Genomic DNA, 25,021 nt, shown 5'->3' with positions numbered 1-25,021 from the left:
GGTTTAGAAGCTGAAAATTTTAAACAGACAGGAAATGGGCCTTTTTTTTTACTGTGGAACCAGTACGTTCCACAGTAAAAAGATATTATGAGTTTCATAATATCACACAGCATGCTTACTTTTGAGCCAAATTGGGATAAATGCATAAATTAGTGGAATTTACTGTGGAATTTGGCCTTAATGCCCTGAAAGATACAGAATGTTTTTCAGCATATATGAACTCCAGCCACAATTCCTAGCATCCACCTTTGAACAGTGGTGGTTTAACACACGGTGCATGACCTCGCATCTAAATAAACTGAAAGCACTCATATGGCCCCTAACTGCAGTCCAGCTGAGAGAGAGCAGCTGAGAGGTCAGAGAATAGCATCAGCTCAGCCTGTTTTTACATAGCTGCCACTGCCAAGGTATGCTGTGCTAGGAAATGAGTGTTTTGGAGCTGAATTATTAGGTAGGTAATTTTCTTAGTTCCCCTGTAATATCTTTGCTCTCCTGCAGGATTCAGAAATTGTGGTTACATTAAAGTGGGCTCTGTGTAGGCTTGAACCCTTCAAGCACAGGTGTAGGAAATCTAAAAATGGGAAGGAAGAAGAGCACTAGCTCCCAGACATTTGGGATCAAGACCTCTTGGACTGGATGTTTTCTGGAGATGTACTCATCACACAGCATCTGGGCAGCATTCTGGGGGTTTTCAGCACTCTAGACATGTGATGCCATCTTTTTTAACTCCTTAAGTGAAATATACCATTTTTAACCTTTAAAAATTTGTTTGCTAAAATTCTAACTTCTCTTTAATTTTAAATTCTTCTGTGGTTGAAGATTTGCAATATAAGCAATGTTTCTCTGCTTTGGAGTTTGCTAATGAAGACAGAATTTCATTGGTAGCCAGACAAAAGATAAATCAATTGCCATACAAGCTTGCTCAACAACCACAGATTTGCTCTGTAAAAAGTATGTATTCTGAAGCCTCTTTTGTAGCAGTCTGGAAGGGTTTTTTATTTTGATAATAGGGTTTTTTTTAAAATAAGTAGTTGAAATTTCTGGCAATGGCTATATGAGAAAAGTAAGGCTACATTAGGTTTTATAGAACTTTGATTTGCTAGGGTAGAATACTGTTTACTCTTTTGATAGCTTTCCTAGAAGGGAAAGTATGAGCTGAAAATCACATCATCAGTCTTGGCTGCATGTTAGAAATATGAAGAGAGAGGTACTGAATACATGATCTCTCACATACAGGGAAATGTGCTGGGGTAGATGGTGTGCAAGTATCTTCAAGACTGGTGATTACCTTCAGAAAAATATACTTTGCAGCAGTTTTAGTAAGTTGTGTTTCACCAGTAAAGTAGTACTCAGTGGTTCTGGGTTTAGCTGAACTTGACAGAATGAGTTTTTTGCGTATTTATTCTGTTCACGAATTGCCCAGAATAGAAACAACACACATAACATTTCTGTATCAGATTAGTTTCCTTCCGTTTCCAGTCATTCTAACTGAATTTCTAAAAGACCCTAGGAACAGGTGTTTTAAATATAAGGTGTGTTTCTCAAGAGGTTTAACTGAAACAGTCCTAGGGGTTTAAAAAAGTGAACCACGTGTATCCTGTACATGTTGTTGACAGTGTGCCAGCATTCATGTGTGCAATGATTCTCTCATATGATTTTCCTTTGCTTTAGTTAGAAGTAAAAACTATGCTACAATTAAAAGAAAAAAAAAAAAAAGGCGGGAGTTAAACTTATTGTATTAATGCTCTTAAAAGAGCATTATTATGTACTATAAGTATTTAGCAAATCTGGAGGTCTCAGGACTGGAACTAAGATACCTTTGAAAAAAAATATAAATGTGTTTTATGTTTATGGACTTTCTGGAATTCAAAATTTCTTAAAGTCATCAAATTTTAGGTTGAGCCTATATGCTCAAAAGTGTGTGCTGGCATTTGATGGGTTGTGTGTGGCATGTTTTTGATCAAAAAGCAAGCAACCAGTCAATACTGCAAGCTGTAAATAGTGCTTGCTACATGAATATCAGAAAATTAGCTCTGAAGAATTTAAATTAGAAACTCTCTTGATGGGCTTTGGAATTCCTTTCCTTCTGTGCAGATCAAGACTGCAGTGGAAATTTCAGTGAAGTTTGTCTTTCTGTCTACAGCCAAAATTTCCACTTTGCTAGTGGTTTCAATTTGATCAGTTATCTTAGCCATGCAGAGATCCTTACTGTCAGCCAATGTCAGTAGTTGTCAGGCATGTTTGCTGCTAGTTAACACTGTCCCCTGACATCTGAAAATCGTCAGCATTTAACCCTGGGAAGCCCCAGTGTGTCTCTGAGCAGTAGCTCATAAGCAGTGATGAGATGCAGAGCCCAAGAACTTGTCTTACACTATCTGGTATGTCCAGCTGCAATACCAGGATGGATATTTATGACCTAGATGCTATTTGTGGAGACCTCTATTTAAGCTGTCATTTAGCAGGTAGCTTGAATTTCCTCTGGAACTCAGAACTGTGACTTCTGCTTGGTGGAACGGTGTCTTAAGGGTCTGTTCCCCCATCATCACATCCCACATCACATCCCGTTCTGTTGTGTCCCAGCTGTGTGATAACTGGGCTTCTGAGGGCACAGTTGCAACATTGCCTTTATTTGTGGACCATTCATAGCTATAAAGATGTATATCTACTTAATATTTTTCAAATTATTAATTATTCCTTCAGCATTTCCCTGTGGAAAAGGGTTTCTCCCTGTCTTGTAGCTATTGGGAAGAGACAGTACCCTACTTGTAGCTATTGGGAAGAGACAGTACCAAACAGAGGTTAGGATTATTAGAATTGAGAGGGAGTTTAACTTCACTAGATTAATCTATAATTCCATAAATTCCTTGACATTCTCTTGGGAAGCAAAGCTTTTATTTGTACTGAAGCCAGTGGAATTTACTGGAGACCCTGTAATTTAAATTTCCAGAGTAATAACTTACTGATTGATATTTCCCCCTTCATGTAGATCCTATTTTATAATGGAGAAAAATCACAACCATCAAAAACCCTCCTTAAAGGAAAATTTGTATTGTGTTTGATTTTACGAAATTAAATTTTGGGTTTAAATTTGCTTTGCATCCAGTCATCCATCTTACAAACTCTGAACCAAGTCTGGTATCATGACCCAAAACTTGAGGGGTTTTTAAGATGTCAGTTGAAATTAAGGTAAGATTTAAGAGTTGCAGTTTCCTTTTAAACACATTTCTTGTTTAAAGTAAGAAATGTGTTTGAATGGCCACTATTTGCAGATACCTTGGGTCTGTGGGCTTTGGTCAAAGTAGGCACAATTAAAAAGTTTTTCCTTTGAGGAAGCTGAGGTATTATTTGAGAACTTAAAAGTTCTGCTAGGATTTGTCATCTTCCTTCCATAAAGGAGAAATTGGCTTCTTCTGTAATTAAAAAGCTGGAATGTTCTGGGCTTTTGACTTACCAACCTAAAGGATTTTTCCTGCACTGAAGTAAAGTGAAGGAAGGTAAATAGAAGTAGGAAGGTAAATAGAAGTATAAGTAATAGAAGTGTTACAGGTGCCATTTCAGGTCAGAGCAGCTGTGCTCTAACCTTCTGCATCACCTAGGAGGTGTTTTCTGGAGTGTAGGTCTGAAGCATCCAAGGTTTCCATAATGAAACTATGAAATAACACTTTAGTTTCACATCTGTTGGCATAGCATAGATGGAGCATATAGGAGTGACAGAGAGCAAACCAAGCAATGTAGCTCAGCTGTGTACTCCTGCCCTGAGCCAGGTACCCACAGAAATGTCAGCAGTGGCTTTTCCTGTGGGAGCTTCCCAGTCCAGTGCCAATCAATGAAGCAAAATGAAGAATAACTTGGCTGTTTATTGATTTGCACCAGCAAACCTGTTGGTGTAAATTAGAGTTAAAACTTCCATGCTGCATCCTTGAGGGCTGCAGCTCAGCAGAGCTGGCAGAGCTGGGGCAGCAGGTTGGCTCTGCAGTGCTGGTTCTGCAGACTTATACCGAGTATTGGAATTGATACGTGAAGCAGATCTGCAGTGCACAGTTGTTCTGAAGGGGAAGCATGTGTTTAAAATCCTATTTTTGTTTAATTTTTTAAGGCAATCACAGCCTTAAGTGGTTTCCAGATAATTTGCAAGAAAGAGAACACATTAGGTTGCTGTTTGCAGGCATTACCAGCAAATTATCAATCATTTCTGAAAACCGCTAATTTATAACTGCATTTGTTTTATAATGCTCTGATTTCTGGAAATAATATTCCAATGTATCAGATGGCTGCATTTGTAGATGGGGTCACTTAAGTAGGTGACTCTCTGTTTGCTGGTGAAACACTGTCCATGGCTTTACCTCTCTTCACATAATGGTCAGTGTTTAGTATTGCTTCCTTTTTAGGTTTGGTTTTCTTAAGTATGAAATATCTTTGTGGTTCAACTGATCACACACGGCTGAAATAACGTGCCATCCATATTTTTGAAAGAACATTGTGTTTAAATGCACTTCTGAACAATACAGAAATGGAAAGCACTGATGAAGAAATAACTCAAGTATATTAAGTTGTTGGAGTGCATGTGCCTTTTGTTGTTGTTTTGTGGGGTTTTCTTTAAATATTCATTCTTTTTGTGAAATGTGCTATTTCAGCTGGAAAAGAAAGAAAGGAAATCCTGGGGCCTGAAGCTCAGACAGATGAAATTGGATGTACAGGTATTTCTTTGTTAATCTGAGTCCCTTATTCATAAAGTGCTATTGAATTTTAGTTAGGTATCATTCCAAAAGCTTTGGAATTCTCCCACCTCTGTTTATAAAAGTGCTTTGCTTTTCCATGCTAGAGGTCTTAAACTGTAAAAGCTGTTCTAGCTGAGGAAAAAAGTCTGGGCATCTTTTGGTGTGCAGGGTCCAGAGGTGCAGGTGACCAGGGACACAGAGCAGCCCTCCCTCCCTCCCAGGGACTGACCATCCAGCAGCACTGCATCTCCAAAGGGCAGAGCAAGGAACAGCAATGAGCTTGCATGTAGGGTCAACAGGTAGTGTTTGAAACTATGAAGAAATATACAAAAATAGACTTAAGCTAATACTGTATTTTATTATCCACTCCTCTGCTTGGACTGATTACATAGAAAGCAAAATAAAATGTGTACTTCAGTTTCAGACTCAAACAAAAGCAAATGGTTTGTTATTTTTTCCATTTCTCTGTACGACAGAAGATTAATATACATCCCATCCAACTTCTGAAAGGTTTTTGGGGGGTTTATTTAATGACCTTACTAGATAGGTAGATAATATCAGAGTAAGTCTTATTTAAAAGCAAACCCACATCTAAACACATTGATATGTTTTAAACTCTAGTTTCACCCATTCTTTTCAGTTCCTATAAAGTCAGTTCTTGCAGCTATGGAGAGCTGCATTATTCATTACATTACAGTCTACATGTGAGAGACTGCCTCATGTCATAAAAAGATTGTGTCAAATTGTAAATTGAGTATGTGACTTCACACTGAGAGATGAATCATAAAACTTCTCTTTCCTATTAAAAATATACCTCACATTAATAGTGGAGAACCTCTGTAATGATTTAGGGTGGTGCAGACAGAGCTTTCACAGAACGTTCCACCATGGTAAAAATAAACTCTATGAACAATGTATTTAGGCTAATACTTGGGATCAAATATTTATCATACAAGCATTAGGTAAAAAAATTTAATTTATTATTTGCTAATTTTGCAATACAGTTGTTCATTGGGCTTTTCTCTTAAGTTTTTAAGTGGGAAGTGTTAAAAGTTGGTAACTAGATCTGAAGCCTTTTTGGTAGCCATTTCCAGCACCATAGAACAAGCCAGTCATAGTTCAAGTTTGCTGCATTTATCTGCCCAGGTTTTTACTGAGTTCAAATATCTTCTGAGTTTGTGCTGATGAACAGCTATAAATAACATTAAAAATTGTGTCTTGAAGGCAACAAATGTACTTTTGCAAACACAGGAGCCAAGATGGTAACCAGGCCTTCCAGCTACAAGGCCTAAATCATTATTAATGTTGCATTTAAGATTTTTTGGGAAATTGAGAAGAACAGCTAAATCTGAAATGACAAAAATGCACTGAGTTAGGCAAACTGTGTTTAGTAAAGTTTTTAAATACCATTATGCTACCAGTTCTTCCAAAACATGGCATAATCTGGCATCTTAAAGGACTTAACCTATGCTAATATCTGTAAAGAGTTTTTAACTACTTGGCTAGAGGGAGATTTGACAATGTGAATTACTGAATCTCATTTATGTTCTTTCTGAACTTAATTTTGTATCTTGTGTCTTGTTTTTCACACTTAGTAAAAGAAGATGAATGTGATTCTGATGCAGAGAATGAGCAAAACCATGACCCTAATGTTGAAGAATTCCTTAAACAAGAAGATACAGCTGTTATCTACCCTGAAGCACCTGAGGAGGACCAGAGACAAGGCACGCCAGAAGCCAGTGGTCAGGATGAAAATGGTAAATATGTCATCAGCTCAGTTCTTACGAAATCAGTTGTACTCACTCCTTGACCCAAAACTGCTGGGCTTAAGAAGACACCCGTGCATATACATGCAACTATAGAGGAAAAAAATCTTAGTTAAATAATTATAAGAGGATAGGATCATCATGCAAAAAACATTGCCACTTGATTTTGCAAACAAGACATGCACTGGGATTCACTTGTATGAGTACCTAAATGATAACCTAGTCATTGAAGAGAAAAGTTCATGCTTTCATAGATCCATTCAACAGAACAGAGTAAACATTTATTAAACAAAATAGAAGTAAAGCAAAATAGTACAATTTTGTATAAGAATAACTCAAGGAGAGTTATAACATATTTCTTTCCTTTTTTATATTTCTAAACAAAGCTCCCAATAGGATCTATTAGATAGAATTTCTTTTATTGGGTAGCCAGTCTACAACAGGTTTTTGAGGTTTTTTGCCTGAAGGGACAGCAGCAAAGAAAAAAGAAGCTTTGTTCATTTAAAAATGTTTATGTGGTAAAAATAATGACCTGTTGTTATTTTTACATAGATATAGTTTTTTTTCCTCTGAAGAAGTTTCATGCTTAAGGTGTTCTGTGTGAGATGAGAGGTTACACTTTGTTCATTTCTTCATCATGAAGTATTTGAAGATGAATGCTATTGAGATTGGTTTGGCATTCTGTGTTTTCTCAAGTGTTAGCTTAGATAGCTTGTGTCAATTGGAATACTTATGATTTTTCAAGAAAAGGTAACAGCCTACATAAATGGTTAGGATTTGTGTTCTAATTGTTTTAAGAAAGGAGTATAACTGAGCAGATAGATGTAAAGATCGCCTTTTTGTTCTGCTCCTCCAGAGATTTTATGCTATTACAGATTTTACTTTAAAAAGTGCATTCATTAATTTAAGATTTTAATATGTGGTTGCAGTGGCACATATTGTCAAGTTAGTTTTACAGACTTGTCATATGATTTCCATGTAATCATTAAAAATATATCTTTGTATTAATCATTTAAATTGGACCTATCCCAGTAACTTCACTGAGAAGTATTGTGAAGATCACAAGGCTGAATGATAGTATTTAGTGTTTTAATCATTTTGGAACAGAAAATGCCAAAAATGTAGTGACATTTGGTGAAGATGCATGCTTCCAAACTGGGAAAGTAGACAAGAGAAGTGACAGAATCAGAGTTTTTTGTGATTTTGGGATAGTTTCATTTCATTTCTCCATTTCCTCCAACGAAAATAAAATTTAAGCTAACGTGCTTCTGACATTTCCACTGAGTTGTATTTGTGCTGAAATGGAGTATTCTTTATGTCAGATGAGTTGAATTGTAGATGCTAAAAAGAGAATTGAGAGGAAGTATATTTGGTCTACACATGTGGGAATGGCTTTCTTTTTGGACAACTCAGCTAAACCAGGAAAAGCAGAAATGGATAGAACAACAAAAAAAACCCCAGTGGGTAGAGGTTATTTTGATTGTCACTATAACAAGTATAAAAGAACCTATATGACAGAAAAAGGGATTTTTAGTCATAAGGAAAAGTGATCTGATTGCTTTTCACTGTTGCAAGGTCAGTGGCACATTTAGTGAAAATTAAGTTGGTAAATTCCACACAAACAGAATGAATTGCTACTTCATAGAACATATTACCAATCTGTGGTGATAACTGCTGGAAGAGGTCATGAAGGTAAATAATTCAGAAGTACTTTCTAAAGTACTGGTTCATTTAATGAGCATTAATAATTCTTACAGTTCTGAAACCTAAAATGACAGCGTGTACAAATGTGCCCCTTGTGCGTCAGAGCATAAAATGTTAATCAGAAAAGACCTTCCACCTTTCTCAGGCTCAGCACAGTGCATAGGTGCATCCTTGCAAAATTTCCTTCCTATTTGACTTGAAGCAAGGAAGAGTAGCATGCTCATTGGAGGATATCACACCTATAAATTGGTGTTTTGATCAAATGCAGCAAACCCTACATTTATTTGATCATACCTTTAGTGATAAATTTATAAAGAAGTATTTTATTCAGTCCTTTAAAAATAAATTTTTCAAGGATAGAATGAGTTGCTATGTGGAGGGCTAAACTGGTAAGAAGGGATGGAGCTAAAAGCTAAAGCTTCATAAATGGTATCTTCTTGAAATAGACATGTGAAATTAATTTTTACCTTCAGTCTGGTTTCACTTTACCCTGTGTTAATACAGAAGTACTTTATGAAAGCCAGCAAAATAGATTCCATAGACCACTTTAGACTCATATATATGGCCACACATTTGATCTCCCTACTTTCTGTCCTGCAGACAGTATATCCTACTAACACATATGTATCTGTAAATCATAGAATAGTTTGGATTGGACAGGACTTTTAAAGGTCATCTAGGTCCTACCCCCCTGAAATGAGCTGGGACATCATCAGCTTTATCATGTTGCTCAGAACCCTCTCCAAGATGGTCTTAAATATTTCCAGGAATGGGACATTTGCCACCCCTCTAGCCAACCTGTTGAAGTATTTTACCACCCTTATCATGAAAAATTTCTTCTTTATACCTAGTCTCCATCTACTCTATTTTGGTTTAAAACCATTTCTCCTTGTCCTGTCAGCATATTGTGCTGACTCTCTCCAAGGTACATTGGGGCAATAGTGTGGGAGGTTGCATAATACCTGTGGAAAAAATTTAAATTGTCACGTGTCTTTTTCTAAAACAAATGGAGCTTCCAGCAGCTGCATGTTCTCTTACAGTAATAGGTGCAAATGTAAAGCCTGTTTGTTGCAGGTAGTAAGTTTGGAACTCGTTTATTTAAGCGTGGTGCATTGTGTGCCCTGTGCAGGAACTCCTGACGCGTTTTCCCAGCTGCTCACGTGCCCGTACTGCGACCGGGGGTACAAACGCTTCACCTCTCTGAAGGAACACATCAAATACCGCCATGAAAAGAACGAGGATAACTTCAGCTGCTCCTTGTGCAGCTACACCTTTGCGTACAGAACGCAGCTCGACCGCCACATGACATCACACAAATCAGGAAGAGACCCAGTAAGTGGCATTTGGAGCATGGTTATTGTCCTCTGCAGCAACGCTGTGGTTTGTTATGTGGGCAGAAAGGTGCAGAGTGGGTAAACTGTTCACAGCAGATCATCTGTGTGCTCATGGTCCAGGCCCAGAGAACGCACTCAAGCTTACTGCTCAAGTCAGGCTTTTTCTGTAGTTGTCAAAGGTTGAGATCTCAATTTCTGTTTTCATTCATCCAGGCACTAGAGTTGTTTTCAGAAGTGCCTTATTACATTTATAGGTAATTTGTTGGTTTTTTCTGTTCATTGGCTACCATTGCATAAAAATTATGACTTAAATCTAATTTCAAGCCTTTAATGAAACATTTCCTTTTTTTTTTCATAAGTCCTGTTTGAATAATTCATTATTTACTGTAGCATTTTGCCCTTAAAAAACAAACCATTGTGTTGCTTGAACTGTGAGGTACAGTTTTTAAATGCAATTCATGCTGTAAGACAATATCCAAATAATTAGTGTTTAAATTATGGTGTTAAATGTGTGAAATATGATGTTAAGCACTAAATGAAGCAACAGAAAAGGCTAAAGATGTTATGAGCTTGTTTTCTCTGGTTGATGGGCTGACCTGAGGGCATGGGTCCCTGGAATGTCTTCCATGAGTTAACCATCTGATCATAACCATCAGAAGATCCTGAGTCTCTGTTCTCCCATCCCTCTTTTTCTTTTCTTTCTTTATCCCCACAATGTCCCATCATCCATTCCCAGCACATCCTTATCAGAGGCACTCTGAGGCTCAGGAACCAGCTGAAACAGTCAGGAATTTTCCAGAGGAAAAAACAAACATTTTCCACCACCAAGTTGAAGAGGCTAGGAGATGTTTCCTTCAGAGGACAGACTGGAAAGATTCATACCCTCCAGAAATGAAATAGGAGACAAATATAACAGAAAAATTAAAAACTGAATGTAAAAGTAAAAGTACTTCCAACTTTTCTGGTAGCACCAAACCACAGGCTGTAGCCCAGAGTAAAGGAGGATGCTTTGCTCAAGGAAACCAGAGTAAAGGAGATGCTTTTTTACACATTGGCTGTTAACCTCCATTCTACAAAGTATCACCAAGTCCAACAATTTAACAGGGTTAAAAATTTATGATACATTTTTGTACACAAGTGTTCACATTCACAGGTCAATTAAATTGGTACAAAAAGTATCAACCGTCCTGCTGCAAGGATTTTATTGTCTCACAAGCTTTGGAATAACCTCACCAGCATATTCTGGTTTGGCAGTTCTTTTTTACTCAAATGTGCTTCCCATGAGCAATTAATTTCTGTTTCGCTTCCTTTTTGGCTTGGCTTGCACTTTAAAAGTTACTTTCATCTTACATACATCTTATATTTCTAGCTATAAAATCTATGAATGCTATTTATATAATGCTTTTCTTGTGGGCTACCACATTTGTTTTCAGTCTTTTCAGTTACAAGCCTAAAACCATAAGAATAAAGTAGTTGGGGGAGATAGAAGCCATACTTGCATGCAGTTTGAATGAAAAAATAAAAAATACCAAGTGAGTAAATACTCAGAAAAATTGCTAAAAAGGGGAGCTTAAACTGTATTCCCACAAAAATATTTTAATGGATTTATACTTTTGAAGGCACAATTGTATTTGGTTAATGTTGTTTCTATGGAGTATCTGGAACTCAGTATTACACCCATGAAAGTGTGTTCTGTTCTCTCAAGCCATAGCCAGAATTAAAACTACAATGGTTTAGATACTTGGTAAATGTGACATACTTGTTTGTTTATGTTATTATTGCAGAGTTGTCATGTCTTCAAAATTGGCTGCATATATGTGATTACATCATTTGAGTAATGGAAAATTTTGTCATTAGTGAAGTATAGACCTCCTGGCTGTGGATCTTAAACAGCTGCATGTTTAAAGCTTGATGTCTTACTGTTAAAGAGCTTCACCTGACCATAGATTATTTGGATAACTTTGTTAGCTGGAAACGTCCATCATGTGACAATCTTGAAATTGTTCTTTGCAAAGAAGCAATGAGCAAAGATAAAATCTATCTTAGTGAAGGCAGTGGAAGGGGTACCTGCACACTGGGCCTCCTTCTGAGCCAGGGGAAGGTATGCAAAACTTTACTCCTGCTCCAGCAGAGAGCTGAGAGCCATCCTGCACCATCTTCTTCTTCCCTCCCTCCCTCCTCCCTCTGCTCCTCACGGCACCCTTGGCTGCTTCCACAGGGAAAAACTAACAGTTGGTAGGAGGGGATGCTGTGTGTGTCATCTGCCTTCACATGTGAAGCGTCAAAAGGGATGTTGAAGTGTGAAAAAGTACTTCTTATATTTGTTTTCATTTTTTTTCTCATCAATTTATGAAGCACCTGTAGGTAGATTTTCAGAATTTCACAGTGTTGTGCACACTGCTGAGAAATGGCAGTTCTTGGAAACATTATTTGTGAAAAAACCCGTGATATACCTGTAATTTCTGTCTGCCAAATAACTTTGGAGGATTCTCATTAATTATTTTTGTTCTCTGGTGTGAGAAGGGTGGGTTTCTGTCCTAAGCACCATAAACATTTGGTGCAGGGATGTATTAGTTAGGGATGTTATTAGGCTAGTTACAGACCTTAATGCTGGCGTTTCTTCTTTCAGTTCTTCAAGGAGTGCAGAAGAATATTCTTTGAATGTTGCAGTTAATTCTTTAATGATCAGATATTTCTTTAATGAGCAATTATGTACTGTGTATTAGAAATATATCACATATCTCAGGCACAAGCTAACAATGCTGAGATGGGGAAAACCACTTGAATCTGAGAAAAGAAGGTGAAAGTATTACAGGTGGTACTTTGGAGAAGTGTTGTGATTTCTCAGTTACATTTAAACAAGCTCCTTCAAAGTAATTCTAAACAGTATTACGAGAGACAGCAAGAAAACTGAACAGAGAGTTACAAATATAAGAAGCTAAGGCAAAATTTCCAAATTAAGATTTGGAAACACTACCTAGCAGAAAGCTTAAAGCACCTCACAGCTATGACTGGGAAAACAGGAAAACTCATTAACATTTTGATAAGTGGACTATGGACTTCCATGCCTTAGAAATAAAACATTTGATTTTAAAGACTGGAGGAGAAACATTTCTGACAGATTGAATACATGCCCTGATACTTCGTATGAATATTTATGTAGTCCAGGACCTGCAGTAACTGTGTATATCCTGAGTTCTGTTAGCTTGTATAATTCAAGACAAACAGTGGTAACTGATTCTCAGCAGGCTTAAGTAAATCCTGACACGGTCTTCTAGACTCATTGCAGTTGGATCATTTGAAGTGAAATGCAGTGAGTCAGCCACAGTCTTCTAGAACATCATCTTCAAGGGACTTAGTTAAACAGAGCTGAAAAGCCATGTGAACTAGCAAAAGACAGCTGACAAACCTGCTGGATTTGTCCAAACCTGGGAATGAGGGTCTGGTGCTAATTGGGATAAACTCACTGGAGACCTCACTGCAGAGCCCAGGAGGTGAGAAAGCAGCTCATCCTGAGCAGGGTGGGAGCAGGATCTGCTGAGAGGCAAAATCTGCAGCTTAACCAACTGCTTCTCCCAGGGGAGCTGTTGGATTAGAGTATGTGGAAGTAATTTAGATGATCTTATTTCAATTTGTCTTCTCTTAAAGGGGGACAGGGAGTAGAACGGGAAGGGTTGATAATTTGGACAGCATATGTCATAGCAGAGAGTTCAGACTTTCATCCAGCAATCTGCACAGCCACAGGTTCTTCAGATCTGCAGGCATGTCTCACAGCAGGGTCACCATCCTGTGTTTTATCTATCCCTGCTTCTCCAGCACAGTTCTCAGCCCCAGTTGTCATGTCTGTGCTCAGGAAGAGCCCTAGCACCCGGTGAGCATCTGCTCCCAGTGCTGCCAAGCACAGCAGGCCAGGCCAGGGGTTCCCCCCATGCTTTCACACCAGAGGCAGCTGATCCACACCTGCTGTTGGTGCTGGGCAGCCTGTTTGTCCCAGGAGTCCATGAACAGCTCTGTTCACAAATTTATGAAAATCCTTGTCCCAGTTACTAAAAATCCGCAGTGCATTCCAATAATGGTAGAGTATCTTTTTGCCTAATGAGCTCTATTTAAAAAGGAGCTCCTGGGCTTTTCTAATATACAAGTTGTTTGAACAGAAAAATTCCTAGTTCCTCTGTTTTATGTTGGTAATTAGGCTGTTTCAACTTTAAAAGTGCATGTAACTTTTGTCCTTAAAAATACACATTCATAGATTTATACAGTTTGTGGTAAAATTACAAATCTTGAATGTATGTGTCATGTATATATTACAGATATTTACATGTCTGTCTTAGCTTTTGCTTCTTTTTAAACTGGTATAGCAATAAAGACAAAAACAATTTAGAATTTAACAATAATTGCTCTCACAAGGCAAAATCTAACAAAAATAATCACAAAGCTTCAGTGCAAATGGTGAAGAGGTTTGGTGTTTTGTACTTAGGAAACCCTTCCATATTTTTATTTGTTTTGGTTTAGTTTCTCACATTTATTTTGCAAATTAATTGTGACCAAGAATACCTTTATTGTCACTAAGCTACCTTCTCTTGAGCAGTCCTGTGGCATCATTATATAGAGGGATCCAAGGCCAACAGTAAGCCCTGGAAGCATGTAAATGGAAAAATCAAGTCAACCGATTAAAGTTTAAACAGGTTTCTATAGACTTTAATGTTTTTCTATCCTGCATGAAATATTCTGTGGGTAGTGGGCTTGGGGTTTTTCCGTGATGGTTTTGCTTTCACAAGTAGAACTAGCATTCATCCTGGAACTTCCTACTAACATGTCAGTGTAAACTTCACCTGAATTTAGGAGAAGGGGCAACTATATTTTGCATTTGTTTTGTTTCTTTCTCTTTACTGTATCAGATTTATTCAGAAGAAATGTGTGCCTCCATTTGTACCTGATTTCTAATTTGTTTCCTTTTTCCATACCACCTTCAGTCTCTTACAATTATGGTTGATTCTTTTGGGTTTGTATGGCTTTTTCTATGATGCAATGTGAAAATAGAAGGTGTTTCTGCAAGCTGCTCTCCTGTACAATAATTAAGACTTCTTTCTTACAGAGACATGTGACGCAGTCCAGCGGTAATCGAAAATTCAAGTGCACTGAATGTGGAAAAGCTTTTAAATATAAACATCACCTAAAGGAGCACCTACGAATCCACAGTGGTAAATAAATCAAGCTTTGAATTGAGTACTAATGTTGCCATTTCTGCTCTTTATAACTTTGTTGTAATAGCAAAGTTATAAAGTTTAAAATACTATTGTTTTCCTTATATTTTCCCTCTGGAAGACCGCAAGCACTGACTGCAGCCTTCAGGTCTCTGCGGGGAATATGTAGAAAAAGTCAAGAGGATTTACTGTTGCAACTTAATCTCTTACAATTAAGGAAAATTTGACTTGTCACTGAAGAAATGGGGACATCTTTCTTGTCCTTTGCACTTGTCTGTTTTTCTTCAATGTTTGCAGATCATTCAGCGTGTTACAAGCCTTGCTAGAGAATTTTAATTGATAATAATCAGGACATAAGAACTGAGTGTTCCTCCTGTGGCTGTAATTGACATCATTCCAGATTAGTCATACCAAAGTAGACTCAGGACACAATTTATTGGATAAGTTATAAGAAATCTTATATAAGAAGTTAGAAGTTAGTGGTGGTACTACTTTAATGAAGTTCAATGAAATCTGTAATTGTCAAATAGAGAAATACTGGAACACATGATTATGTGGGCTCCATTCTGTATCTAGTGGATCACAAACGTATTAAAGGAGCCTTGGCTCAGAGCTATACTCTTACTGTTCAATTCACTAGATAAGACTTTTTTTTTCCCCTAGGACTCTTTGAGAGGTCATTATGATGTATTTGTTCTGGTAATTATTGTTTAATGAAGTTGCACTATAACCTGGTTAACTGTTGCATATGCCTTTTCTCTTTTCTTTTTTATTTTTCTTCTGTTTAGGAGAGAAGCCATATGAGTGCCCAAACTGCAAGAAACGTTTTTCCCATTCTGGTTCATACAGTTCACACATAAGCAGTAAGAAGTGTATTGGTTTGATGCCCGTGAATGGTCGAGCCCGGTCAGGGCTCAAGATGTCTCAGTGCTCCTCCCCTTCCCTTTCTGCATCACCAGGTAGCCCAGCAAGACCACAGATACGACAAAAGATAGAAAATAAACCCTTGCAAGAGCAGCTCCCTCTTAACCAAATTAAAACTGAACCTGTGGATTATGAATTCAAGCCCATAGTGGTTGCTTCAGGAATTAATTGTTCAAACCCTTTGCAAAATGGGGTTTTTAGTGGTGGTAGCCCATTGCAGGCAACCAGTTCTCCTCAGGGTGTGGTGCAAGCTGTTGTTCTACCAACAGTAGGTCTGGTGTCTCCCATAAGCATCAATTTAAGTGACATTCAAAATGTACTAAAAGTGGCAGTGGATGGTAATGTAATAAGGCAAGTACTGGAAAACAATCATGCTAATCTTGCATCCAAAGAACAAGAAACAATCAACAATGCATCTATACAACAAGCTGGCCATTCCCTCATTTCAGCTATCAGTCTTCCTTTGGTTGACCAAGATGGGACAACCAAAATTATCATCAACTACAGCTTGGAGCAGCCAAGTCAACTTCAGGTTGTTCCACAAAATCTAAAAAAAGAAAACTCTGTTCCTACAAATAGTTGCAAAAATGAAAAATTACCACAAGATCTCACAGTGAAGTCTGAGAAAGATAAGAACTTTGAAGGAGAGACCAACGATAGCACTTGTCTTCTTTGTGATGACTGTCCAGGAGATCTTAATGCACTTCAAGAATTAAAGCACTATGAAACAAAAAGCCCTCCACAGCTTCCCCAGCCCAGTGGAGCAGAAGCTGAGAAACCCGAGTCCCCTGTCCCATCAGAAACCGGGGAGAACAACTTGTCTCCTGGTCAGCCACCTTTAAAGAACCTTCTGTCGCTCCTAAAAGCCTATTATGCATTAAATGCACAACCAAGTGCAGAAGAGCTTTCAAAAATAGCAGATTCTGTAAACCTACCACTGGATGTGGTAAAAAAGTGGTTTGAAAAAATGCAAGCTGGACAGATTTCTGTGCAGTCTTCTGGACCATCTTCTCCTGAACAAGTTAAATTAAGCAGCCCCACAGACAACGATGATCAAGCAGCAACTTCAAATGTGAGCGAACCCCAGAACGGCACAAGTAACTCACAAAATCCTGGCAGTACAACGAAATCTCAGACTTTACCAGGGGCTTCAACTCTGAATGGTTCACACAGTAGCACGCCATCTGCATCACCACTAAACCTTTCTTCATCAAGAAATTCACAGGGTTACACGTACACGGCAGAGGGTGTACAAGAAGAGCCACAAATAGAACCTCTTGACCTTTCGCTACCAAAGCAACATGGAGAACTGTTGGAAAGATCTACCATAACTAGTGTTTACCAGAACAGTGTTTATTCTGTCCAAGAAGAACCTTTGAACTTAACTTGTGCAAAAAAAGAACCACAAAAGGACAACAGTGTTACAGACTCTGATCCTATTGTAAATGTAATCCCACCAAGTGCCAATCCCATAAATATTGCTATACCTACAGTCACTGCCCAGTTACCTACAATTGTTGCCATTGCTGACCAGAACAGTGTTCCCTGCTTGAGAGCTCTCGCTGCCAATAAGCAAACCATTTTGATTCCACAGGTGGCTTACACATACTCTACTACAGTTAGTCCTGCAGTTCATGAGACACCACCAAAACAGATCCAAGCCAATGGAAATCAGGTACTTCGGTCCCCATATTCCTACATGATGTACGTATGATGTATTCAATCTGTACCTCTGCTGAACTAACAGAAAGCTATCAAGGTGAACTAAATAAAAATATAAATACAAGCTATCAGGCTTATTTGACTTGATTGTAAATAGGTAATAGATATTACTGTTGTGCCCTCTGCAAAGCTAGTTAGCTCAGGCAGCTTGAGTCCAGACTAATGGAAACTGTTGTGCATGAACAGCTCAGTTATTCCCCATATTTAATCTTCTAGGACATTAGTGCTCACTATTCTAAAGACCATCTAATGCTCCTGATCAAAAAGCAAAATAAAGACATGGCTTTTGTCTTTTGCTGGCTCTGCATCTCCTCTTTCCCCATATTCAGAAAATAAACTCCTTGGAACTTTTGGTTACTCCTTTTGTGCTGCTCTGCTTCCTTGGTTTGCAGAGTAGCTGAATTCATCCGACACTGTAATGTCACTTTAAACAAAATGCAGATATAGTCTCAACTGAAAGTCAGGGAGATATTTATCTTCATCTGCCATTCCTGTATCCTGGCTTGTTCCTCCCTGGGTACGTCCAGATGGAATCTAATTGGGGTCAGTCCTCCTGACAATCACCTGTGAACATTAAGGTAGGGACAGGGCAGAACAGGCAAGTGGCTGAGTGTTTCTACTTAAATCTTGGAAATTGGTGGTCTAGCATTTTATTCAGGCTTCTGTATTGCCAGAGACTGAGGAGCCTTGAAGAGTTACAAGGCTGCTTGTATTAAAAGTTTGAGGGTAACATGTACATGTTGCTGATGTCAGCAGAAAATACTGTGCTTTTACAGGGAAGCTTTAGCACTTAAACTGCTTAGAAATACACAGCAGTTATATTTTTGAAAATATTTACTAATGAAAGTCCTTGAACGCCCCTAAATTTTGGGTTAAATAGTATTTGTGGTAGTTTCATGAGGAAGATGGTAGTGAAATATGCAAATGTGAATGGTAATTTAAATAGCTTTTCTGTGAAAACTTCAGCAAAAACAGTCTTTTAACTTCATAAAATCTCAGAGGCAAAAGGTAGGTGACCAGCATTAGCTGAAAAATGCAGTTGGGTGACAAATTTGCTCTTCCCACTTACTGAAGTGCTTTACAGGTCTGTAATATTGCATTTATTTTATGGGCCCTAAAGTACAGAGTGCCAACATAGCTTAGACCTGGCCAACAGTCATATTTGGATGTGATTAAAACCAGTCCCAGTGAGGAAATCTGCATCTGGATGGTGGCAGGGACTGCAAAGCAGAACAACGCAGTAAAGGAGTTTTCTTTGACTGTGGAAGTCTAAACAATTTTGTTTGGCTATTTATGGAATTGATTGGGAATAGAAGCTTCAGTTCATGTGAGTGACTTCTTTTATTGGAGTTAACCTATTTTTGTAATTTTTCTGAAGGATGAAAGGCAAGACACTAGCTCAGAAGGAATATCCAATTTAGAAGATCAAAATGATTCTGATTCAACACCCCCAAAGAAAAAAATGAGAAAGACAGAAAATGGGATGTATGCATGTGATTTATGTGACAAAATATTCCAGAAGAGCAGCTCGTTATTGAGACATAAGTATGAACACACAGGTATGTACCAGGAAAGACTTTTCTGATCCTTATTTCTTTGGTAACAGGTAACTGATAATCTCAACTGGAACCCAGTTCTCAGGCGGTGTAGGGAAGTGTAGCAGTCCTTACTGCCTGTGCTAAGCTTTCTTTAGAAACACCTGGTTTTGTATATTTGTTTGACAGAACAGCAATTCTGTCTTTCTTTAAATTTGTTAGACCTAAACCCTAAATAGAAAAAGGGGAGTTCTTGCATCTGGCTTGTGGATAATCATCTGTGAGCTACAGCCTATAAATGAGGATATATTACCTCTAATTTACCTTGCCTGGTTATAAATTTTGAAAAAATTAAAAATAAAAGCTGAGGGAAAAAGGATCGTGTGTGTATTTGATACTGTGCATGAAAAACAGTGTGCATATCTGGCATGAAGGATTTTCCAACTGGGCTACATTTATAATGCCCTGAAGTTAACAGCTTCAGCTATTCATTAGACATAGAATCTAACTGCTAATGAACACCCTTTTGGCTTTGATTTTTATTTTTAATTCTCAGAGTTGTTCCTTTTGGCTCAGGTTCTGGTATCTTTAGGATATTTTTAATACCTCTTTCTCTCTTATTTCTTCTGTGATGTCTTAAAGTAAGAATTGGGGTTTTTTTTACTGATTATGTGCCAAATATATATTGGGTTTTGTATTATATATTGCCAAACATGTATTGGGTTTTGTATTATTGCTGGCTCTGTTATCTTCTCTTTCCCCATATCCATAAAATAAACTCTTTAGAACTTCTGTCTGCTCCCTTCATGCTGCTCTACTTTCTTGCTTGACAGAGTAGCTGGATTATTATATTAATTATATTTCTGCATGTTAACCTTTTAGTTTTATATCACATATAAAATTAAAAACATTACAAATTCTTTTGTCTTGATCAATTTTCTCAAGTTGTATTCATTAAGGGTATCTTATTTCATACCTATCCTGTCCTGAGACTCTCTTAACTCTTCCTTTTCCTAGCAGAATTGTCCTTCCTCTACCAGTTTTAACTTCAATGTAACATTCAAAATCATAGAATCATTTAGATTGGAAAAGGCCTTTAAGATCATTGACTCCAGCCATTAACCCAGCACTGCCAAGTCCACTGGTAAACCCTGTCCCAGATGTGCCACATCTGCTTGTCTTTTAAGTACCTCCAGGGATGGTGACTCAGCCACTTCCCTGGGCAGCCAGTGCTTCACAACCCTTTTGGTGAAGAAACTTTTCCTAATTTCCAATCTAAACTTCCCCTGGCACAACTTGAGGCCATTTCCTCTTGTCCTATCACTTCTTTCTTGGGAAGAGAGACCAATATCTGCCTTGTTGCTTGTTTGGCATGAGATGACATGGATGTGCTGGTCACAGGTGTAGTGTGACCAGAAACCTGATGTCTTACTATCTTTGTCTTTTATGTCTGAGCTAAGACTGCAAAGTCATTTTGTGTAACAATTTTAAATGTCAAAATCAAAATAACACTGCTAGGCTCCTGATACATTTATAAGAAACTCTAAAAACAAGACAGTAGCTGGAAAACAGCAGAAACACACTGAGTGAAACAGATTTTTTTTCATGTCAATGCATGCGTAGTCAGCAAGTTTTGTACATAAAGCATTCAGCCTAGACTTTAGAATGATTTTCCTTTTACTTGTATCATGGAAGGACTTCATACACCAAAACTAATGTAAAAGCTTAGGTAATTTTGAATTGCCATCAATATAGAAAAGTTTAAATGGTTTCAATTGAAAATAATTTATGCAAGAAAAATGTCTCATTTTCTAATTTATATTTGCACTTTTTGGTGCTAAAAGTCATATATGAGAATCTCTTTATGAGATTATGGGTTTTCCTAAAAAACTTAGAAATTACTGTAGCGATTGTGACAATGTACCCTTGCACCTTCAGCCTTTGGGCTCAGGAAAGAGACTCAGGCTGATAATGCATGGAGTAGAACATCTTGTTATATAAAATTTAATCAATGCTAATAAGTTCACCAACAGCATTTTACAGTGAAAACAGCAGTGTACAATTTTAACACTTCTGCTACAAGATGCCCAACTGCTTGTGCTTTATTTTACAGGTAAAAGACCTCACGAGTGTGGAATCTGTACGAAAGCATTTAAACACAAACACCATTTGATCGAACACATGCGACTGCATTCTGGGGAAAAGCCCTACCAATGTGACAAGTGTGGAAAGAGGTTTTCCCACTCGGGCTCTTACTCTCAGCACATGAACCATCGCTATTCCTACTGCAAAAGGGAGCCCGAGGAGCGCGACAGCGCCGAGCCCGAGGAGCTGGGCCCCGAGGCGCTGAGCAGCGAGCACGCCCTGCCCAGGGCGTCCCCCTCGCAGATCGACTCCGATGAGAGGGAGAGCCTGACCAGGGAGGAGGAGGAATTCAGTGAAAAAGAGGAAGAGGAAGAGGAAGAAAAAGACATAGAGGGACTTCAGGAAGAAAAAGAATGTAGGGAACTACAAGAAGTAGGGGATGCAGAAGAAGTAGCAGCAGTAGAAGAGGAAGAAGGGAAAACTGAAGGTGACAAGAATGATGAAGTTGTAAATCAAGCAAGCAATGCAGAACCAGAAGTTATACAAAATAATGGGCAGGTGTCAGAAGAAAATAATGAATAAAGCTTACATGTTAGGTTTTTTCTATAAGGAAAAAAAATTGGTAATGAAGTTCCTTCTATATTATACATGCTTTTCATGGAAACGCAGTAGCCTGCATACTGTGATTTCTGTTCACTACTGTGTAAAAAAATATATATATAAAAAAATGAAAAGAAAAAAAAAAGAAATCCAGGTGTGCCTGAACCTCAAACTTAGTAATTTTTCACACAGTTTTCAAAGTTAGGAACAAGTTTATAACATGAAGCAGATTAGAAAAATACAGTGACTCTGGAAGCAAAGATTTACCAGGTTGTAGGAAACCTGATTATTAGACAAGCATCTGGCATTGTTTGTTTTATCAGTATTAATTTTCATTCTTAAGTTGATTAATTTTTAAACTGTACAATTGGGAGAGATTTATATGAATTTTTTTTTTTACGGTAAAACATTTCCTAAATCCGCTTCAGTATTTTCTTATGTTTTACAATGTGAGAACTTCTGCACTACAAAATTCCCTTTTGCAGAGACGTGTAATGCAGTTGCAAACAGTGCTTGGCTACCTTTGTAAATTCAACCTAGAAGGTAGCAGTTTATGACATTAGATGTTGTAGTAGAGCATATTATCATTTAAAGTGTATTGTTAGCCTTAAGGAAGAAGATGATAGAAGAAATGAAGTTTCTTACTCATGTGGTTAAAAATGTAGTTGAGAAGATTGTCGTTGAGTTCTGATTGCAGGGACTAACAGTGTTAATACTGGTAAGGACAGGAAAGTTGTCAAAAACAGTGTTTGTAATTGTGTTTTGAGTATGTAGTAATGATATGAAGGATTTGATATGAAGCTTTGTATCTCCTTTGGCCTTATGCAAGACCTATGTGCTGTAAGTGCCATTTATCAGTATTACAAAGGCTCTAAGCAGCCTTTATCCAATGTGTGGCCTACAATAACTAGCATTTGTTGATTTGTATCAAACTTCTAAACTATTCATGGGGAAAAAACACTCAGCCATCAGAGAAGTAAGAACACTGGTATATTTCATTATTTAATTATTTGGTGGTATTTTGGGTTAATACCTGACTTGCAGAATTTCTCTACAATAATTACAAGGGAAATTTTCTAATCTGCTTTATTGCTTTATTGGTTTACTTTAATTTCAGACACATACATGACATGTTATCTGGCTCATAAGTATTTTCAAATGTTAGTTATTATGGACCCCATTTATTAACAATGTTAGCTGATTTTTACCTATCAGTATTATTTTATTTCTTTTAGTTTATAGATCTGTGCAACATTTTGTACTGTATGTCTTCAAACCTGGCAGTATTAATACCCTTCTTACTGACATATGTACCTTTTTAGTTTTAGAAAACTTTTATATTTATGTGTCTTATTTTTATATTTCTTTATTTATTACACAGTGTAGTGTATAATACTGTAGTTTGTATTAATACAATAATATATTTTAGTATGAAAATTTGGAAAGTTGATAAGATTTAAAGTAGAGATGCAATCGGTTCTCTTGCATTGAGATTTGATTTAACAGTGTTATGTTAACATTTATACTTGCCTTGGACTGTAGAACAGAAGAATTAAAATGGGAATGTATTAATTTTACAATTGCAATCAATTCATTTTACCTTTACCCAGTTTTTAATATAAAGCTCTTAAATTTTGAAATTCACTGTGTGACTAATAGCATGATGCTCTGCAGTTTTATTAAGAGATTAGTCTAACCATAAAACTCTCATTTCCTTAGTAAGCCAAATTAGAATAATCTTATAAAACAGTGTTGGGAACAATGTTTAACATTTTTGTGCCAATTTGTTCCTGTATTCATGTATGTATGTTACAAATCTGAAACTTCATTTTTAAGTTCCTTGTTACATCATGGTCATTTTCTAGTTTTTTACCAGACTCCCCATCTCACAATAAAATGCGTCAACAAGTCTGACTTACTGTCATTATTCTGGTAATGTAGAAAGTGCATTTAGATTATTTCTGTGAGAAGTTACTGAGACACAGCCCCTGCTTCAGTGGCAGTCCTGGGTTTCAGTGGTACATAAGGAGCATGGAAGTGAAAGAGGGGTTTGAACTGTGTGCAGGCACAGGGATTGCTACATTAGTGCATTGATTTACCAGTGTCAGGAAAACAACTGAGTTTTCCAAATGAACCATGTGCATTGTTCTTTTGGGTCTTTTTATTTTGCTGTACCTATCTAATGTACTGTTCAATGCTATTTTTCAATAAGACTACTTTTAAATGAAATAAGTCTACAACTGTTTTCTTGACTTAGCAATAAGTTGTCCATGGAAAGGCTGATGTATCTTTTGCTGTTGAACTTCACAAAGATACAATGCCAACATTGCAGATATATCATTTCAGTAATGTAAGTATAAAGGCTTGAAAATTTTAATATATATGCATGATTACAATGTTTTGCCGTTCAAGCAAAGTTTACAGACTGTTCTTTAAGCAAAGTTCTCTTCTTTAATGATACCTAAAATGGAATTTCTGTTATTAATATGGGGGCAGGGAGTTCATGAACATCATGTAAGATACTTTATATTCACATACCTAAGTTTTGAGTATTTCTCAATCTTATTATCTCAGTATTAATGCATACAGAGGATTTCTCCCATATAGTAATAATTTTACTTCCTGTGCATCTTGCTGTACAGTGTATTAATACTGCACTTTTAGTAAACGTCTACCTTCATAGCATCATTGAGCTAAATATGTGAAAGCTGTTTTGAAGAAATTAACCATTTATGCTGCATTAATTATATTGTCTCGTAATTATTATCATAACAGAGTTAATCAGGTGGTTCAGAATTTCTCCCAGGTAGAACTATCTCTACTCTCTTTTAGGTAATGAAACTCACTTTCTTGAAACTATTTTAAGATTTTCATATTTTTCATATTCTGAGATGTTTGTGGTAATAAACCCAGTGAGACATTTGCTGAAATGGGAAAATTTTATTGTCTTTAGTAGCAGAACAGAGAATTTTGGTAAACCTAAGGTTTCTCATGTAAGTGACAGCTGAATATAGAAGGCCAGTAATTTGGATAGAAAGTAAAGTCCAAGCAACTTTTACTCAGGATATGTCATTGTTTTAGGGGAGAGAATTTATATTCATTACTTACACTATGTTATTAACATTTTTATCTTCAAAATAGATTGGTGCACTGAGTTTTGCATCTGTCAAGCTCAGCAATGTCTTTGGTGTTTGTGACTTTGTAATATCATCTGTTACATGTTTGAAAAACACAGAAATTGTGGTGTGTCTTCATTTAGTTGAGCAAGCTCATGTGGAAGCCAGAGGTGCTTAGAGGATGTAGGCACCATTCCCAGCGCCAGCAGTGAGATTCCAGCAGTGAGGAAGCTCTGTGTGTGTGGAGGTGCCTGGGCAGCTGTGACCGAGTCCAGGCCCCAGGGGAGCAGCAGCAGCCCAGCTGAGGCCATGT

At 37.4% G+C, this 25,021-nt stretch overlaps 1 protein-coding gene across 5 annotated transcripts in view; it reads left to right on the top strand.

The window, feature by feature from the left end:
- Positions 1-23,503, top strand: part of ZEB1 (zinc finger E-box binding homeobox 1) — a 120,226-nt gene extending 96,723 nt beyond the window's left edge. For 2 of the 5 annotated variants that reach the window (XM_059490510.1, XM_059490521.1), the window contains exons 3-9: positions 4,635-4,697; positions 6,314-6,475; positions 9,318-9,520; positions 14,618-14,723; positions 15,515-17,325; positions 18,751-18,931; positions 21,021-23,503. In XM_059490510.1, the coding sequence (XP_059346493.1) occupies positions 4,635-4,697; positions 6,314-6,475; positions 9,318-9,520; positions 14,618-14,723; positions 15,515-17,325; positions 18,751-18,931; positions 21,021-21,574 (3,080 nt within the window). In that variant the 3' untranslated portion in view covers positions 21,575-23,503. Of the gene's footprint in view, positions 1-4,634; positions 4,698-6,313; positions 6,476-9,317; positions 9,521-14,617; positions 14,724-15,514; positions 17,355-18,750; positions 18,932-21,020 lie in introns of all 5 variants that reach the window. The other 3 variants (XM_059490516.1, XM_059490528.1, XR_009420169.1) reach the window with 2 other exon arrangements.
- The last annotated feature ends 1,518 nt before the right edge of the window (positions 23,504-25,021 follow it).

This window comes from Ammospiza nelsoni, chromosome 1 (assembly GCF_027579445.1).
Source record: "Ammospiza nelsoni isolate bAmmNel1 chromosome 1, bAmmNel1.pri, whole genome shotgun sequence".
Taxonomy (NCBI): Eukaryota; Metazoa; Chordata; class Aves; order Passeriformes; family Passerellidae; genus Ammospiza; species Ammospiza nelsoni.
The sequence above is the reverse complement of the archived record's forward strand: the minus strand, read 5'-3'. Positions and strand labels throughout refer to the sequence as shown.